General features: G+C 42.7%; 2 protein-coding genes across 5 annotated transcripts in view; one reads left to right on the forward strand and one right to left on the reverse strand.

Moving 5' to 3' along the window:
• The first annotated feature begins 129 nt into the window (after window positions 1–129).
• HSPA13 (heat shock protein family A (Hsp70) member 13) lies at window positions 130–10,155 on the forward strand. The gene is made up of 5 exons (XM_081199653.1): window positions 130–291; window positions 2,186–2,526; window positions 4,434–4,647; window positions 5,001–5,168; window positions 5,949–10,155. Exons 1-5 carry the CDS (start codon window positions 267–269, stop codon window positions 6,614–6,616), a joined length of 1,416 nt encoding a protein of 471 aa, XP_081055779.1. The 5' UTR covers window positions 130–266; the 3' UTR covers window positions 6,617–10,155.
• Window positions 10,156–11,220: 1,065 nt separating this feature from the next.
• LOC308589986 (multidrug resistance-associated protein 1-like) overlaps window positions 11,221–19,151 on the reverse strand; it is a 29,531-nt gene continuing 21,600 nt past the window's right edge. For 2 of the 4 annotated variants that reach the window (XM_081199611.1, XM_081199612.1), the window contains 9 exons: window positions 17,871–18,026; window positions 17,271–17,470; window positions 16,558–16,684; window positions 15,952–16,053; window positions 14,952–15,095; window positions 13,875–14,033; window positions 12,945–13,111; window positions 12,235–12,429; window positions 11,221–11,484 (listed from right to left, as the gene is read on the reverse strand). In XM_081199611.1, the coding sequence (XP_081055737.1) occupies window positions 11,349–11,484; window positions 12,235–12,429; window positions 12,945–13,111; window positions 13,875–14,033; window positions 14,952–15,095; window positions 15,952–16,053; window positions 16,558–16,684; window positions 17,271–17,470; window positions 17,871–18,026 (1,386 nt within the window). In that variant the 3' untranslated portion in view covers window positions 11,221–11,348. Of the gene's footprint in view, window positions 11,485–12,234; window positions 12,430–12,944; window positions 13,126–13,874; window positions 14,034–14,951; window positions 15,096–15,951; window positions 16,054–16,557; window positions 16,685–17,270; window positions 17,471–17,870; window positions 18,027–19,151 lie in introns of those variants that run through there. The other 2 variants (XR_014009593.1, XR_014009594.1) reach the window with 2 other exon arrangements.

Consider the following 19,151-nt stretch of genomic DNA (forward strand, 5'->3'; position numbering starts at 1 on the left):
AGCGCGGCACGTAAGAGTGCGCGCCGGCGAGATGCTTGGCTGGCGGGTATTGTAGTTTCTCTGCCTACGGACTGCGCTGGGGTTTTATGACGAGAGGAACTACATTTCCCAGCATGCGCCGCGCCGCGCCAGGTTTTTTTTTCCCCCTCCAAGCGGCGAAGGTACAGTCATCACACGGGTAAACGGCCCAGGAAGCCGGCGAGTGTCACGCATAACAACAGGCGGAGCCTTATAGCACCGGGCCAGGGCAGCGAGAAGTTTCGAAAATGGCCGGGGAGATGACGGTGCTGGGTGAGTGAGAGGGGCCGGCTGAAAGTGGGTCGGTGGTTGTGTCAGTCTCTGCGCCTCGTTAAGATCCCCCCTAAATTCTCGCCTGCCTGTCTGCCTCCCGCTGCTTTTTGCGGGGGGACGGGACCTCGGCCTAGATCCGCCGCTGAAACCCAGGGCTCTACGCCGGAATACTCGAAGCTAAAATGAAAGCTTTTGAGTACACGCAGGGCATTGGAGGTGTCTGAAGGGAGCCTCCAGTTCCAGAGGCAGTCTACCTGTGCGTTTGAATGCCAGCCGCGGGGAGGGAAGTCGCCTTCATGCGCTGCTTATAGAGTGGCTTGAGGCTAAAGAGGACAAAACTCCCCTCCCCCACTAAATCGCTGTGTAGGAAAGGGAATGCTGCACAACTACTGAAAGTGCAGGAGATCTGTGTTCTTCTGTCTCTGGTTACACGTGTCGGGTTGGACTAGATGACCCTCGAGTCCCTCCCAACTCTACAATTCTATGAATCCTGGAGGCATCTGGTGGGACCCTTTGGGCTCAAGACGCTGGACCAGATGAGTTTTTTGTCTGACCCAGTAGGACAGTTCTGCTGATCTTTAGGCTTTTGTATTGTGGTATATACTGGCCCGGACACTGAGGTCCAGTTCCGAGGGCCTTCTGGCGGTTCCCTCGCTGCAAGAAGTGAGGTTACAGGGAAGCAGGCAGAGGGCCTTCTTGGTAGTGGCGCCTGCCCTGTGGAATGCCCTCCCACCAGATGTCAAGGCAATAAACAACTATTTTACTTTTAAAAGACAACTGAAGGCGGCCCTGTTTAGGGAAGTTTTTAATGTCTGACGCTGTATTGTTTTTAATATTCGGTTGGAAGCCACCCAGAGTGGCTGGGGAAACCCAGCCAGATGGGTGGGGTATAAATAATAAATTATGATGAGGGGGAGGGGTGGAGCTGCTGCCAACCAGGAAAAAAAGTGATCACCTCAGGCGTCTGATCTTTGGTATCATGAAAAGTTACAAATGGTTTTGCATGTATATAGTATCTTCACTGCCCAGGAGGGGGAGAGGCACTTGTGGGATTTTCTGCTTCTGGTACCAAGATAATTTGACCAGTGTCACTGCTATTCATTTGCTGCTTTGCCTCAGGATGGTCCTGGACTTAGGGGATGTGAGTGTTAAAGCACTTCCTTTGCAGACTTCAGTATCTGTAATTTTGCTTCTGGGAAACTGATCAGTGATTGGTAGAGTCACAGTAAGAGGGGTGTTTAGTGAAGCAGTTGAAGAAGGAGAGGATGAAAGTTATTGGTTTTCTCTAGGAGGGTGTCTTTCATTGTTTTTCTAGTTTGGAGTTTGTTACACAGGCAATGTGTTTGCCATCTGCCAATACTGGAAAAAGGCTTGATGGACCTGTTTCAAAGAACTGGCAGTGCCCATGACTCATCAGAAAGATTTTATTTGAGTGGATAGCACAGTGAAAATGCCAACATTGTGAGGCAGCTGTGAAAAAGACACTATGTGCTAGGATTATTAGAAAAGGAATTAAAAATAAAACTGGCAGTATCAAAATGTTCTGATTCAAATCCATAATGCACCCCTTTTGGAATATTATGTACAGTTCAAAAATGATATTATAGAGCTAGAGTAGACGCAGCTAAAATGACCATGGAGTGTATTAAAATCTAAATGGTTTGGGGGTCTTTAGCTTTTTTAAAAAATATAATTTATGAGTGACACAATAGCTGTTCTAAGAATTGTACCTGCTGTGTATGATGTAGTTGAGATTCCTGCATTGCAGGGGGTTGGACTGATTGACCCTTGGGTCCCTTTCAACTCTATAATTCTATGGAAAAAAATGGATAGTCTTGTTAACTTCTTCTGGGATTAATTTTCTGACTTTTAATTTTCCTTTCTTTCCTTTCAGGTTCTGCTATTTTGACACTTTTATTAGCTGGATACCTGGCCCAACAGTATTTACCTATGCCCACACCAAAAGTAATAGGGGTTGACCTTGGCACCACATATTGTTCAGTTGGCGTTTTCCTTCCTGGCACAGGGCAGGTGAAAGTGATTCCTGATGAAAGTGGGCACAACAGCATTCCAAGCATAGTGTCATTCACGGAGGGAGATATTTATGTGGGATATGATGGGCTAGAGCTGGCAGATTCAAACCCACAGAACACTGTGTATGACGCTAAGCGATTTATAGGGAAGCTCTTCACGCCAAAAGAATTGATAAGTGAGAGCCGCAGATACCCATTTAAGGTGAGCTTAATATTTTGTTTGCCAGCTAACGGCCAATGAGTGTTTGATACCCACAATTCTCACTGCTGTGTAACAAGTTAGAAGACCTGAGATGATTCATTTGTTCTAGGAATAGGTGAAGCTGAGGCCTTGTGGTTAGAAGTGCTTCGTACAAAGAGGAGTATGTTTTATATTTTGTGCTGCTGGGAACTGCTTAAATTTACACCACTCTTAAATATTAATTAAATCATGTGATTTCAGGTAATGTCTAGTTCAGACAAATCCTTTTAAATGAAAAATAAAGCCTCTATGATGAATTCTGGCATGTTTCTGTGGTTCCTATACATATGGAGTTTTAATTTTGTTTTAGAGTATACTTTTTTTGCTGTGTGAGCCACCCAAAGAACTGTCATGAGGTGGCTACCGTATTTTGCGCCCCATAAGACGCTCCGGCCCATAAGACGCACCTAGTTTTTTTGGGGGGAAATAAAGGGAAAAAATTATTTTCCCCCCAGGCGCGGGGCTGGGGCAGCCCGAGCTTCCCCCGACCCCAGCCCGCAAACAGGCAGCTCTCTGCAAGCCGTGGGAGCCCAGCGGTGGTTCCCGCTGCTTGCGGAGAGATCCGCAAAGCCTGCAGGCGCTGGGATCAGCGCGGGCAGGCTTCGGGATGCCTGCAACTCTCCCCAAGCAGCGGGAACGTTCCCGCTGCTTGCGGAGAGATCCGCAAAGCCTGCAGGCGCTGGGATCAGCGCGGGCAGGCTTCGGGATGCCTGCAACTCTCCCCAAGCAGCGGGAACGTTCCCGCTGCTTGCGGAGAGATCCGCGAAGCCTGCAGGCGCTGGGATCAGCGCGGGCAGGCTTCGGGATGCCTGCAACTCTCCCCAAGCAGCGGGAACGTTCCCGCTGCTTGCGGAGAGATCCGCGAAGCCTGCAGGCGCTGGGATCAGCGCGGGCAGGCTTCGGGATGCCTGCAACTCTCCCCAAGCAGCGGGAACGTTCCCGCTGCTTGCGGAGAGATCCGCGAAGCCTGCATGCGCTGGGATCAGCGCGGGCAGGCTTCGGGATGCCTGCAACTCTCCCCAAGCAGCGGGAACGTTCCCGCTGCTTGCGGAGAGATCCGCGAAGCCTGCAGGCGCTGGGATCAGCGCGGGCAGGCTTCGGGATGCCTGCAACTCTCCCCAAGCAGCGGGAACGTTCCCGCTGCTTGCGGAGAGATCCGCGAAGCCTGCAGGCGCTGGGATCAGCGCGCGCAGGCTTCGGGATGCCGGCAACTCTCCCCAAGCAGCGGGAACGTTCCCGCTGCTTGCGGAGAGATCCGCGAAGCCTGCAGGCGCTGGGATCAGCGCGCGCAGGCTTCGGGATGCCGGTAACTCTCCCCAAGCAGCGGGAACGTTCCCGCTGCTTGCGGAGAGATCCGCGAAGCCTGCAGGCGCTGGGATCAGCGCGCGCAGGCTTCGGGATGCCGGCAACTCTCCCCAAGCAGCGGGAACGTTCCCGCTGCTTGCGGAGAGATCCGCGAAGCCTGCAGGCGCTGGGATCAGCACGCGCAGGCTTCGGGATGCCGGCAACTCTCCCCAAGCAGCGGGAGCATTCCCGCTGCTTGGGGAGAGGTCCGCGAAGCCTGGAGAGCGAGAGGGGTCGGTGCGCACCTACCGCTCTCGCTCTCCAGGCTTCAGCGAAAGCCTGCATTCGCCCCATAAGACGCACCCACATTTCCCCTTCATTTTTGGAGGGGGAAAAGTGCGTCTTATAGGGCGAAAAATACGGTATATAAATATAATGAATAAATAAGGAATTTTACTTCTTAACAGCACACTCCTATGCATGTTCACTCAGAATTAAGTGAGAAATTCTGTGTACAGGCGGGTCCACTCACTCATATGTACGTGATAGCAGCTTAAAGATTCTGCTTTTCTCTTGATTTTCAGATTATTAATAACAAGGGAGCTGCTGAATTTTCCATTGCAACCAATGAGACTTATAATGTAACACCAGAATATATTGGTTCTCAACTCCTTTTGAAATTGAAGAGGATGTCGGAAGACTACCTTGGAATGCCTGTTTCCAGAGCAGTTATTTCAGTGCCAGCAGAGTTTGATGAAAGACAACGAAACTACACTATTAAAGCAGCAAGACTTGCAGGTGATTCACATTTCCCCTTGTATTCTTGCTAAACTCAGTTTATTTTCATAATGCCATACTTGGAGCATATATAATAGTAGGTCAACATTGACTTGTCTTTTGCTTTGACTTGTGCAGCGTTAGAAATTGTGAATGAAATTGCTCCAGAATGACAAGCAGGGTTGGAAACAAAATCACTTACAAATACCCAACCATTTGTTGTCTGAAGGAGAGTTAGGCACAAGTCTACAAGCTTTAATCATTTTATACTTAAATTTCCACTCAGTCGTCATATTTGGTTTAGAATCATTATTTTACTAGATGGAATAGGAGGCAAAAATATAAATATTGATAACTTATTTTATCTTTTGAAGGACTGGAAATCTTGCGGGTAATTAATGAACCCACTGCAGCAGCCATGGCATATGGTCTCCACAAAGTTGATGTTTCTAATGTTCTGGTCGTAGACTTGGGTGGAGGAACGTTGGATGTTTCTCTGCTGAACAAGCAAGGAGGGATGTTTCTGACCCGAGCCATGGCAGGTAAAGAAGAGTCTTTAATGCTAGGGTTTGAGTCACTAAAATAATTTTACTTGGCAGGTCTAATACGGCAAGCTGTAGGTTGGTTCTACATCTTTCCTCCCTGCTTGTATACCATTGGATACACTCATGCTTCTCACTGGTAGCTGAATATGTGAACTGACTTCATTGAAAAATGCTGTAGTTAAGATTACATGGAAAGATGTAGAAGTCCTGTCCGAGGTGCTGTATTTGTGATGGCCTGCCCATGCATGCAAATTAACACTTGATGTTGCAGTAAATGGGTCATGAATGAATGCCTTGGGTCCTGTACTGGAAGAAAGGCGGGATATAAAGAAAATAAATAAATCTGTGAGTCTTCCCTATGATGAGGTGGACATAGAGGTCAGAGAGGCGAGTTATTGGCCTTAATTTTTGTGTGTCCCATTTATTCCTAATATATTTTCTGGACAGTGAGCACCAATGATTTTTTTTTGTGGAACTTGCTTCCAAATAAACCTATACTTGTGACTAGCTTAAGCCAGGTTTTGATGCACCAAGCTCAGTACAGCCAACCAGCTGTCTGTGGCAGCTTCTCAAGGGCTCAGTGAAACCACCTGTTTTATGAGATAGCTCATTCAGTGGAGCAAGAGACTCTTAATTTTGGAGTCATGGGGTCATGTAGGGGGTTGGACTAGATGACCCTCATGGTCTCTTCCAACTCCTCAGTTCTATGCTTCTAAGCTATACATATCATTGTCTTCAATTGCTGTGAGTTATCTGTATGTCGGCTTTGTATTTTAGGTAACAACAAACTTGGAGGGCAGGACTTCAATCAGCGACTGATGCAATACCTATATGATGAGATGCATCACACATATGGCTCTCTGCCTTCTAAAAAGGAAGAGATACATAGACTCAGACAGGCTGTAGAAGCTGTCAAATTGAACTTGACAGTTCACAACTCTTCCACAATCAGAATTTCTCTTACTATGCCACAGCGGAAGGACCAACATGAACCCTTGAAGGAAGAGAACAAGGTATACAGCAAACATGAAGATGTCCCTTCAGAAATCGAAACAGGGATGAATGAGGACCTGAAGGGCAGTCTTAACGTCCCTTGGAAAAGAGTTCTCTTTGAAACAGAAATTTCCCGGAAACTCTTTGAGACATTAAATGAAGACCTTTTTGAGAAGATTCTTGTTCCCATTAAGCAGGTATTGAAAGAAGGACATCTACACAAGACTGAAGTAGATGAGATTGTATTAGTTGGAGGCTCCACCCGAATTCCAAGAATACGTAAAGTTATTACAGAATTCTTTGGGAAGAAACCCAACACTTCTGTTGACCCAGATCTAGCTGTGGTAATAGGGGTGGCTATTCAGGCTGGAATTGTGGGGGGATCTTGGCCCCTCCAAGTTAGTGCTGTAGAAATTCCAAACAGGCATTTACGAAAGACAAATTTCATCTAAGCTTCAGTGTTCTTATCCCATTTTATTTTCTTCAGTTCTATAACTAAGCAGGGCTCTATATGTCCTAACCTAAATCCATTAGCATGTTGGACTGTTCAGTGTACATTAGTTCCTTCCCTGTGTCCCTTGTAAGGGATTAGATATATAAAGAAGAAAATCTATTAATACTTGAGCTACATGAAAACATGAGCTCATTTGTTAAGGAAAGCCAATGATCAGAAACATTGTTTCTGAAGCATGATTTTATTTTATTTTATTAATTTAATAATCAACAGAACCTCAATACTTCTTTACTTGAAAATGGAATTAAACCATTCTTAAGTAATGAGGGAGATAGTGTTGGCATTGTTTCCTGGCACTTCCCAGGAATATGTATTGACTGTGAACTGGCCTGGCAGTAGCAGTATTAATGCAGATAGCACAGCTGAAGTTCATCTTAAATGGCATTTAAAAGCACTTTTCTTAATGTTGCATTGAAGCTTGAATGTGCTTTAGATAGTAGCACTTTACCAAGAGCTGTTCTGCAGATCCTACCAAAAATCTAATGCATTCCTTAACATTAGCCATGGGGAATCATCACTATTGGACACCTCTTAGTATTTCTCGTATAAGGTAGTAAGAGGCAAACATTATGGTTTCTATTTATGTGCTGAAGGAAGTTTGCAATTGTATTTGTTATCACTGGAAACTCCATGATCGTATGGTATGTTGTCTTTGTTCAAGCATAATTCTAAAACTATGGTTTAGTTTAGTGCTATGTGAATGAGGCTCTGGTTTGTGTGCTCCCACTTTCCTTGTCCTCAGGCAGTTGTGAGTAGGTTAGCAGCTTTCTTCCTTTTTTGGTTAACTGCAGTTTAGCTTTACATCCAGAACCTAAACTGTGGCTAGGCTTAACTATGGTTTACTGAAAGAAGCCAGCTTCATAAGCCACTATTTTGAAGCTGGCTTGTTGCAAGAATCCAAAATTAAGACTAGCCTGTTCAAATTTTACTTGAGGGAGTGCTTGCACCTGAGACTTATTCATGTAACACTAAACTCTAGTCTAATGTTGTGCCCCAAGCAAGGCTAGTGTAAAACTTGGATTTTTCGGTTTTGATCAGTTATTACTACTGAAAAATTCCACAATGCAGATAACTCTACCTTTGCTTTAGTTACAGTTTGTGCAATTCAGAGAACAGTCTTTTTAACCATTCCATAAAAAAAGTTGAAGTAGCAATTTCAGTCTATGCTTTTGTAGAAAGTATTGAAACTAAATATTCCAGGACTCTTGAAAACACTCCATTCTTGTTAATAAGAAAACTGGTATTTTCTGGCTGCTGATGTTAGTCAGCAGCATTGAAGTAAACATCTCATTGTTTACTTATTTTAGATTTAGATTTGCTTCTAAATTAATGACATAGGGATTAATGTTTAATCCTAATGTGTCAAAACGCTCACAGAGTGTTGCAATGTTAATGCAAACAATACTGAGTGTTTTTTGGGGTCTCACCCTCAAATATGTGCAAACCCGAGAAACAATGGTCAGAAATTTTCCTAATTATGGCGGTTAAAAATGTGCCATTGTTGAGGAGGTAGTTAACAAACATTATATCTCATTGCCCAGGTTACTCTGCGTTTGTCTACATAGGCACTTTGTCAAAGATCGTCATAATCATGTGTGTAGAGCGAAATGTACTGTACAATGTGGCTCAAAGAACATTGCTGAAACCTAGGTCTGAGTGGTTGTTTTTTGTGGTGGTGGACAAAGGGCACGGAGAATGTTTTCAAGGAGCAGAACCAATTGTGTAAAGAGCAGGGTGCTGTGTGTGAACTGCCCTGTAGTCTTTGTGTAGATACTGAAGATTATATTGCTATTGGTAGGACCACCAACTACTTGATCAGGATTCAAAGAGCTGGACATCTAGTTCTAGGAACCTAAGGATCTTCTGACTCCTAACCCATCCTGCAAAGCAAGCTGCTTTTAAAATCTGGATTTTGAAAGTAGATTGTCATAAGTCATAGGTGTTCTGAATTCATGGTTATCAGCTGCTGAAAGAAGCAAATACAAAGAAATCCACTTGTGAGCCTCAGTAGCTCATGGGAACTCGGGCCCATTGTTTCTTACTTCGGCTATAAAGAAGCAGACCAGGCTTTACTTTTAAAGAGACTTGAATTTTTTAGGTGTACAGCAACAAGAGGTGAACCAAATAAATTGAGAATGTGAATCAGAGATTGTTGGTGGAATTGAAGAAAACGTCAAACTTATTCTCAGGCTGTCCTTACAGTATTGGTAGATAGCCATCTGCTGATAAAATGCTGTATTCTATGTGAGAAATGAACTTCCTCTTGCACTATGGGAATTCTCCTTCCCCCTCTCCTCATATGGCCCTGGCGTACTCCCTCAATCTCCTCTGGGGGGTTGGGGAGGTACAGACCATTTGTAGCAGATTTTGGGGGAGAGGAAGGTGAAGTCCTGTTATGCGAGAGGAAATCCACTTGCAATGCAACCATAAATTGCATTTTTCTCGTAATGACAGGAATGTACATCTCACATTTTTTTCTAAACTTTCCAACACAAGGCCAACTCCTGTTGCCTTTAAAAATTGGTTATAGCCCTTCCATATATTAAAGGGGTTACCCTTCTTGCTTGGCTTGGCAAGAAGAGAAAGCTTTGCCTCACAGCTTTCTGTAATCCATTTTTATTGAAGTTTTATGTTGCCAAATGATGATTTTACATGGCAAGGCAAAGTTACAAGTGAAAACCATACAAGCTTGGGTCAAATATAGGTAAAATTAAGCTTCATGGAAGTCAAACTGTTACAGACTTCCAGACGCTGATAAGTTGGGTATCTCATCGATCAGGATAGCTTCTAGAAGTTTCTAAAGAGCAGAAAGGCAGCCATCTCTGGTGGACCTAGCTCTAAGAACTGTTTTAAAAGCAGCTTACTCAGGTGCTGTTAAGGCATGCCTCTGTTTATGGCAAATGAAGCAGACTTGATTTTCTTCCCCACCCATACTGATTTGATTATGCTGGAGCCAGCTTACTGGCATCCTTAACTGTGCCCCCTATGAGTTGCTTGCAGAACCCAATTAGTTTTAAGGTTTACTTGAAGATTTAGAGTTCTTTTGCAAAGAAGTAAATGTATTTTGGACTTTAACTTATTATGGCAAACTTGTAAACCATAACATGGCCCCTATTTTTAGACAAATAATTATAGTAAAATACTTTTCTTACTGAAGCCATTGGCTTTAAAACACACACACACACTCAAATTGTTCTCACAGGTTTCTATAAAAAAAATAGACATATGAGAAAAATAAGACTTGGACAGGCGTATTTCATCAGTTGGAATCCTGATGGGTTAGCTAAGTAACATTTGTATCAGCATCTCTTGCTGGAACTACAGTTCCTTTCACACTGGCACATAAAACAATCAAGCTGGGTTGCAGGCTACTGTGAAGCGGGATTTTCTGTGTGGAAAAAGGATAATTTTGTTTGGAGACTGCATTTACAAAATTGTCTTTTTGTATTATCAAAATAAAAGACCTTTTGTACTGTCTGTTGTGCTTATTTTGAGACTGCCCTATTGAATGTAAATGAGGTCATGGCCATTAAACTAGGGTGTTTATAAGATGGAGGGGAATCTCGCTGCCACATAGCAGTTTAATAATGCTACTGCAGAAGTATGTCAGGGCTTGGAAGGATTTCCATAATCAACGCATGCACACAGTTTTCTGAAATATTAAGAGCATTTGCTCTGCAGCTTGAGGATTTTCTAGAGAGCATCCAGCCCACTTCAGACAACGGCAAGCCATGGTTTGTTCTGAGGCTGACAGTGTCTCTTCTCCTTGCCTTCTCAGAGTGAGAGAAAGAGAGAAGCTTATATTCACAGTTCAGAACAAATTGCAATTTCCCAGTTTCATTCCTACAGAATGGAAAACAGCAGCTTATTGCAAACGCTGGAACAGAAGCTTCGCATTTCTTAAGGCTAACTGTACCTTGGGGCAGTAACAAACCTTGGTTTATCATTTAATTGAACTGGGCTATGGAAAATGAAGGGCTTGGTGTCACCAGCTAATGAATTTGCTAGATTTTATGGCAGGGAATGTCCAATTGTGCAGTTCTGTCCTACTTCACTTGCATTTTCTGGGACCTCACAGGTAATATTTTTGTTGGGAGTACTTTGAGTTTCGTAGTAGCGAGTTATCTGGCCATTAGGCAATACTGTCTACCCTGAACCATAATGACAAACTGGCAGGAAGAAAGTGAAACAGGGTATGTGTTTAGGAACTGAAACCAAAATATTGCTTCATTTCAGATTTTTATGCCATGCTTTTTCAAAATTCTAACAAGCCCCCGCCCCCCCCCCATACTTGTTGATGATCAGGACTGTGTTCGCAGGCCTGCCTTCCCTTTCCCCAGTCAGATGTCCAGACTGCAACTCATCGGTCCCAGCCAATAGCCAAGGCTGATGGGAGTTGCAGTCCGAAATGGACAAATAGCACCGGGTTAGCAAAGGCTGCTCCAGAGCCAGAGGGGCTAAACTGATTCTCATCATGCTCCTTGTAATTAATAAGCTGCTACAAGTTTGCTAACTTCGATAATGTATACAGACACACATACCTTGTATTAAAAACATTTAATATTGGCAACACAGTTCATTTTTAATTTTCTTTTTAAAAAATCCCTATAAAATGAAGTAATTATTGCTATAATTCTTGTAGAAGAATTCAGGAAAATAATAAGCACTGTTCATATTAAAGATTGGGTGCCTGCCTCCTGTGGTATTCCAGCTTCTAATACCATTTCATAAAATATGCCTTTCTGTTGTAGCAACCTGGCTGGAGTATCAAATTCAGCAATCCTTCCAGAGTTCAGAACAAGCACCCTGAAAGAGCAAAACAATGTAATGGGGAAACCTTTAATCTAGGAAGAGTTAGAGCTGATCAACTTGCCAAATAAATTTTACATTAAGCAGTTCATTTGTTAATTAAAGATTTCTGGGATGAAGGTTGACTACTTTAAGGCAGGAGAGGGGAACGTGCGGTTCTCCAGCTGTTGCTGGACATGAGTTGGAGTCTCAACTTCTGGAAGGCAAAAGGTTCCTGAGCTCCACAAGGAACAAGGAACAGCTCAGTATAAGAGCACAAGCTCTGCTTATTGAAGATTGAAGGTTAAATTTCTATTTAAACAGAAGATAGCAAGTGATGTGAAAGACGAAATAACCCAGAGTCAACCGTATTGAGGTAGATGAATAAATCTGACATGATACAAAGTAGCTTCCTATCTTCCAAAAACTTTCTTAAAAAAAATAAAATGCTGACCTCTAAATTCCTGAATACAATTACCTTTTCATCAAACAAATTTGATTCTACAAATCTGTGGCTCCAAACACACTTTGCCATTGAGCTTTGTGTGTATTACAATGGGCAAATTCTACTGAATCCAGTAGTGCTACCCACCTAGCATTCAATAGGCAGTAGATGGCAGTTCTTTTTTATGAGGAGACAGTCCACGGAAACTGAGGCGGGATGGTGATTTTGTTTGCACCAGGCTCAAGCAGAAACCAGTTTATCCCTTTACTTTCAGGAGCTGCTTAGAGGGGTGGGAAAACCACATGGCACTTACAGCAACATACCTATCAGAATCCAGTATGGAATGCAGCCTGTGGGCAATGGTTAGTACTGTGCAGTTGTGGAATTCTGACCGGATTGTGGATTGCACTTGATTGTCTGTTTCCATGTCAACAGAGGCTGTTGCTTCATCCAAGATTAATACTTTCGTCTTTCGTAGCAAAGCACGAGCCAGGCAGACAAGCTGTCTCTGCCCCATGCTGACAAAAACAGAAATACAGTTTTAGTATGTGCTCTCGAATGGCGCTAGGCCTCAATTTCTGATTGGGCAGCTGGTGGCTGCTGCACCATCTTGTGAACAGGCATGCAAGCTTTATGTTTGTGTGTGTACACAAAAAAGGATGACTACAAAAGTACCGAAGGTGGCAGCAGTGCTAGAAAAGGCCTGTTTTGGATATCCCATTAGAAAACCACTGCCAGCCTGAGAAGCAAATATGGGGATATGTGGACAGACTGTCTAGGGCAGTTTAATATGTGCAAGAACAACCCCCCCCCCCCTGCAAATCTCTGGATAGGTCTAAGGTGAACAGACATCCAAGTAGAGAATGGTAATGTTTCTTCATCCTTTGTCCCTTACTTTGGCCTTCCAAGTAACACTATCTGTGGGTAGCTTCATCAGTAGAACACCACTTTGGAATACTAGTACTCCTCTGCTAGTGGAGATCATTATTCTTCAGGTTACGTAGCTCACCTCTTAACATAGTTTAAGACGTACCTCAGGTTTTCACCACCCTCGGAGATCTCATGGAGAAGTTTCTTTGGGAGTGACTGTACAAAGTTCTTCAAGTCACACAATTCCAGTGCATCCCACAGTTCAAGATCAGAGTATCTTCCAAGTGGATCCAAGTTTGACCGCAGTGTCCCTGAGAATAAGACCGGGTCCTATGGAATAATGTCTAGATAGTATTTCCATGTAGTATAATATTAGCGAGTTTAGGTTTCAGATTGATATTACTTTGGGATGGGGTCAGGAAGGGCTGCTGTTCCTCCGCCTCCGTCTCCCCTCCCCACCAACAAGCTATTAAATCCTGACTGGTTTTAGAGATATTTGTAAAGAAGCAATAGATAAACCTCCTTGAGTGCAAATAGAGCAAATGGCAAATTTATTTGTAAAGATAGCTGAATCTGAAGACCAGAAGGGACAGACCATGGGCTGCTATTCCCTTGTGGCAAATGGATGGCACACTACCTTTCAGAGCACAATAAACTTGGCCAAAGCCAAAGGCTGTTGTCATGCCAGTTATATTATGCCAGAGTTATGCCAGAGTAAGCTTTCATCAGAAAGGCAGTTGGAAAAAAGGCAGGAGATCAGTGGGCAATGAGAAGCTCATGCAATAGGAAGTGGGAAAGGGGTGGAAAGAACTCTGAAATATGCCACTCACTAGGCATAAAATCTTGAATCCCTGGGCAGGCATTGCTGATACATGTTTCATATGTTATCCCCTATTTTCCCCTCTCCTACAATAGTCAGTAAAGGACTGGTTTCTTCCAAGACAGCAGGCGGTTAGATGCAATGCAAAATCAACAAGTGGACCTAATGGATTACAATATTTTTTGACAAGTTCATTAAAACTATTGTCAAAAGAATAATGACAGAATAAAGCTTATAAAAGAATTGTGTGGAACACACACACACAATGCTAACCTGTGGAATAATGTTCAGGTTGCCACGTAGGTCATGCAAACCAATAGTTGATATGTCAATGCCATCAATGATTATTTTGCCTCCAGCTCTTTCTATTATCCTAAACAAACTATTTGTGAGAGTCGATTTGCCAGCTCCTGTTCTTCCTATTATTCCAATCTGTAACAAGAGTACTTTTCAAAATATATAAGCATTTTAAAACGGCGGCAGCTTCACTATGTTACTTAACACATGCAAAGAAAACTGTTTAGTTCCATATAAAAAAAGCAAAACTGTCTTGAAAAATAAAAGCCTTCAGCAAGAAATCTCTACTAGCAAAGGTTAGTGGCCAACATTAGCAGATAAATGATTATTTTTTTCTGGTTCACACATAAACCACAGTGCTTGTGCCACGAAGGAATAGCCACAGAGCTCAACAGAGTGGACCCACCCACACAAATATAGATTGTGTCCTGAGATCACTAACAAAAACCTAAATGCCTTCTTTTTTACACAAACCTTTTCTGAATGATTTTTAAAATTGATTGTCCACTGATTACCTTCTGCTGCTATTGCTACTTTATTTGTTATTGGTTTTGGTACATATTTTATGCTTTTTTTTGTTTTCTGCATACCACTCTGATATTTTATTATGCGAGCAGTTTATACATCTTTCAAAATAAAGTAATAAAGAGCGGAGCATGTTTTCAACTGGTCAAGGACACTGGCTGACAATCCAGTCCAGAAGCAAGTTTGCTCCAAACCAAGGCCCTATGCTTTTTCTGGTGTGCACTTGGAGCTGTGATGCCTGAAAAATGCTACATTTCCAAACTGAAGGGACAGCCTGATAGCACAATTGAATACAGACATGTTACAGCCCTCTATTGATGTTAGATGGGCAGCATTTAAGATGGAGAAGCTTGATGGGCCCCATCCAACTCCCTTTTGTCCACAGGAAATCACTTCAACCAGGGGCACTCAGTTTCCAGAACGGCAGCCACAAATTACACAACAGACTTTGAAAACATATATTTAAATAGCTATTATATTTTTAAAAGGGAAACAGGTATGACAGAGTACTTAATTTTGGCATGTTACCTTCTCTTCTTTGCAGCTTTGAAAAGTTACATCCCGCAGAGCCAAGTCCAGATCTGACCTGTACCGAGCTTGGAAATTTACAAACTGTATTATTCCTTCCTTGGGCCATCCCACAGGTGGACGATTGGATAATATCCAGGGGGCCTAAAATGGATAAACAAACTTTGAAGCCGATAAAACAAGCCACAAATTAGTGAGCATCAAAACATGTACTTAAAAGTATTTCACAATATATAAAATTCGCCCCTGACCACTGCAAGCTGAAGCTGTCTGCCCAGGCTTCTATCCAAGGAAGCACCAAGCTACTTTTTCCATGAGCACAAGGATTTGTGCTTGCACAATCGAACTTTGCCCCATCTCCTCCCCTGTGCACCCCCTAAATCTGTTCTGTGTTTCCCCCCACCCCAAGCAAATTTGGGGTGGGCAAGGGAAAAGGAGAGGGGAGAAAATTATGTTGCACAAGCACAAATCCTTGTGCTGCAAAAGTCTGGAGAATCTCTGGCCCATGGCTACCTGCCCATCAGCTGACATAACTGATACCATCAGATACATGGGAACTTCTTGGAAACCCCACTGCATGCTGATCCTTTCAACCTTTGAAAAGGACCATCATATTCCAGAATAAAGGGTCTCCTTGCCTTTGGTTTCCCCCAATTTTTGTCCCCTTCATCGCTGTGTGGCAAAGCAGTCTCTGCCAGGGTTGATGTAACTGGCTCTCACTGAGACTGCTCCATTGAGCAGCAATGAGGTAAAAAGCATAGGGTTCCCTGCTCAGTCCCTGCTCCTCTTTGCTTACACAGGAGAGCAGGGACTAACTGAAAGCAGGTGCTCTTTGCAGCAGTTTATCCCACCCTTTTAAAGGCTGCTTCAGCAGCAATCACAACCTAAACTTGGGAAAGGTTTGAGCCTTCCAGTTCTATGCCAATTAATTTTTTTTAAAAAATCTTCATTACTTAATTTCAAGTTGTATGCTTATCGTCATTTCACAAAAACTGTTTACCTCTTTGTCTGTCTTTTCATATTCACAAACCCTTTCAATGGCGACTGCATTGGTTTCAATTTCACATGCTTTTCGGACCCAAAAATTCAAACTTTGAGTTATCTGAAATAAATAAATACTTGTTTATAGAACTTGTTGCGGTTTAACCTGGTAAAATCTGTGTGGTTCTAGACAGTCACTGCATAGAATAAATATAAAGGAGAGGGTAGTTTTACCCTGTTTTAAGAAAGACTTAAAACCAATGTTATGCTGCTAGGCATACTGAATGGCTTAGATCCAAAGGCATCTTGTGTGAGCAGAAAGACACTTCTTAATTTTCCTGTCCCACTGCAGCCCCTCCATGCTGTTCCAGAGGGTCCCTTGAGATGGGAAAGGGGAATATAAACTGAACGAGCTAGGAGACCTGATTTGCAAATTGGAGAGCCACTTGCCCTTATCTGGAGCCAACCCAATGTGTTGGCAGCACTTTGAGACTTCTTAGAACTGCTGGATTACCGCAGAGTTTGGCTTACTGTAACATCAATGATTCCACTCCTACCGAATTTGCAATCCATTTTCCAAGTACTGTAACTGCATTAAAAAAATAATGCTTACTTACTTACTTACATTCAGTGCATATGTTATTGATAATCCTACTGTAGCAGAGTCCACCTTGCTCCCAGCGAACACTGCAAGCAATGCAGCAAGGAAGACCATCAAGTTTCCCAGAAATTCAAGTCTGACAGCCAGCCACCTGTCATAAATGCATGCCCAGATTAATTAGGATTCAATTACACAGTTATCAAATTGGTTAGAAATATCTGCATTTTCAGTCCTGTCAATTAAAATAAGAATATAGCTTGGTGCCTTGGGGAAGGGCCGTGGCTCAGTGGGAGTGCACCTGCCTAGCATGTGCTCAAGGTCCCAGCTTCAATCCCTGGTCTCTGCCCCTCCCCCCCGGTAGGGCTGGAAGAGACTGCCCCCCCCAACTGAAACCCTCGAGAGCCTCTGCCTGTCAGTGCAGGTAACTTACAGACATTTAACTTGTGTGCATTCAGCTTTGTGCGCTTGGAAAGTAAAAGGGGGGAGAAGTGGGGCGGGCGTCGAGGGAAAAAGCTACTTCTGGAAAAAGAACTTTGGCAATCCCACCCGCCATTGAACCCAATGTGTTTTGACTATACTCGATTTTGGATTTACAAGCTAGCCCCAGAACATAACCCCCACATAAGTTGAGAGTTGCTTTAAATGAACTAGATGGACTCCGTATAAGGAATCTTCCTATGTTCCTAATCTGTGTATAAATCCTTTCCCATGATATCCTAGGATCATTAATACAGTACCTGTTTGAGATCACGTTGTTGTAGAAGCAAACCATGTTCTCATTGACAACATCTTTGTTCTGATTAAGAAATCTTTCCTGATGTCCAAATGCTCTGATTGTGGATACACCTACAAGCGTTTCACTGAAGTGTGAAATTATTGGTGTTTGCGTAGCTCCAGATAACCGTCGGATTTGTCTGGAACTAGCAATATAGTATCGCTAATGAAAACAGACAAAGGGAGGGACAGGTAAGAAGTGTGTATTGGGCACCAAGACATTGTTTTGTTTTGATTCAATTGTATTGTTTTATATGGTGTTGTTGTAAGCCTCTCTGTGGCCTACTGGCAAAGGGCGGCATACAAAACTCTTAAATATATAATATTGCCTTAGACCAGAAAACCTCCTATGTCCCCTGCATCTTAGAATAAATATAGGCCTCGGATTGCAGAACAGCAACTTTCCCCTGAATTGTGCAATGCAAATCAACTGCTCAAAAGGAACGCATTCCTCTTCCCTTTCAGTTAGACAATATAATTAAAATAAAATAAATGGGAGTAAAACAAGGATATGTTTTATTATTATTTTTCTAAATGCTCAGCCTGGCACTTATTCAACTTACTTGCACAGTGAAATATAAGTATCCAAGTGGAATAACTCCCAGTATGAACAGGGGTGATGTATACACAATCACAAGGATCGTTCCAACCACATCTAGTGTACAGTTCAACCAAGTCCGTAGATAATAATGGAAACGTATATCAACTATAAACATATCCTAGGGTAATTGGAAAGAACAGACATTTTTTTTAAAAAAAAAATCCTTCTTATATATTTGAAAACACTTGATTGTTTCTCTACTACCATGTTCATAGAACTACATTTGCAGCTGTTGCCCCTAGGCTGTATACCTTTAAGAAACAGAAGCAGTAGTGAAGTCTACAGGGTCAAAGCCCAACATCTAAGTAAACCATGACAGTGCACTCATCCCTCACTTGCCTTCAGGAACAGACTTTATTCACACAATTTTCCTAAAGCAATCAACATGGAAATGAGCACAAAACTGCCACTAGATCCTGCTAGATTTCCAGAAGTAGCTTTTACATGAAACAAATATAAAGCGGAAAATAACAGTGAAACGTCAGCAAAACAGACCAGCCATGTGAATGCAGCATAGATCTTTTTTCAATCTGATTAAATACACCTAATCAGACTCTTTCTAACTTCTAAATAAATGCACAAATTATTTTAGTGCTACACTGCTATACATAGTTGTGCTTTTGTTGTTGTGTTCTTAATTTTTTATAATAAAGTATATTCAAGGTCACACTGCAGTTGATACTTGCCCTGATAGGTCTCATAAGAAATAAGAAATAGGAAATAGCTGTAAAAGCTGGAATAAGTTGACAGGGGTACCACAGACCAATCAGAGTGAGAGGTGTTGATTTTGTTGCATTGCCTGAACCTTGGCAAGAATTCTCTTGCACATGAAGGCATGTCACCTGCAATGTTCCCGATGGATATTTCCTACCTAATAAGATAATTTTACTCTTTCATTTAAAGAGAAAGTGATATATCAAGGTAATGACAGAGGTAATGACAAGCTGCTATGACAATCTTTCAAACAGATACTGATTTTAACTGATTGTTTTTATTTAAATTGTTGTAAGCTGGCCTAAGCAATGCAAACTGATTGGAAGGGTGGGGCATACATTTACTAAGTAAATGGGATATAAAAAAACTTTCCAGAATGCCCTTCTTCTGAGTACGGACTGACATTTCTAGATGGAAAAACTCAGGTGATCTAGCTCTGCGTAAGCATCCTTCCAACTGGAAATTGTCGTCACTGTCAACATGGAAAGGAAAATGGACCAGTGGCTTCGTGCAGTAATGACAGTACAAG

Source organism: Podarcis bocagei (assembly GCF_964188305.1).
Source record: "Podarcis bocagei genome assembly, chromosome: 6".
NCBI classification, from domain to species: Eukaryota; Metazoa; Chordata; class Lepidosauria; order Squamata; family Lacertidae; genus Podarcis; species Podarcis bocagei.

Bases quoted from the DNA above. Each gene is read 5' to 3' on its own strand.
- HSPA13 (XM_081199653.1), top strand. From the start codon at position 267: ATGGCCGGGGAGATGACGGTGCTGG. The intron at 292-2,185 runs GTGAGTGAGAGG...CTTTCCTTTCAG, and splicing joins CGGGGAGATGACGGTGCTGG to GTTCTGCTATTTTGACACTT. The intron at 5,169-5,948 runs GTAAAGAAGAGT...TTTGTATTTTAG, and splicing joins TCTGACCCGAGCCATGGCAG to GTAACAACAAACTTGGAGGG.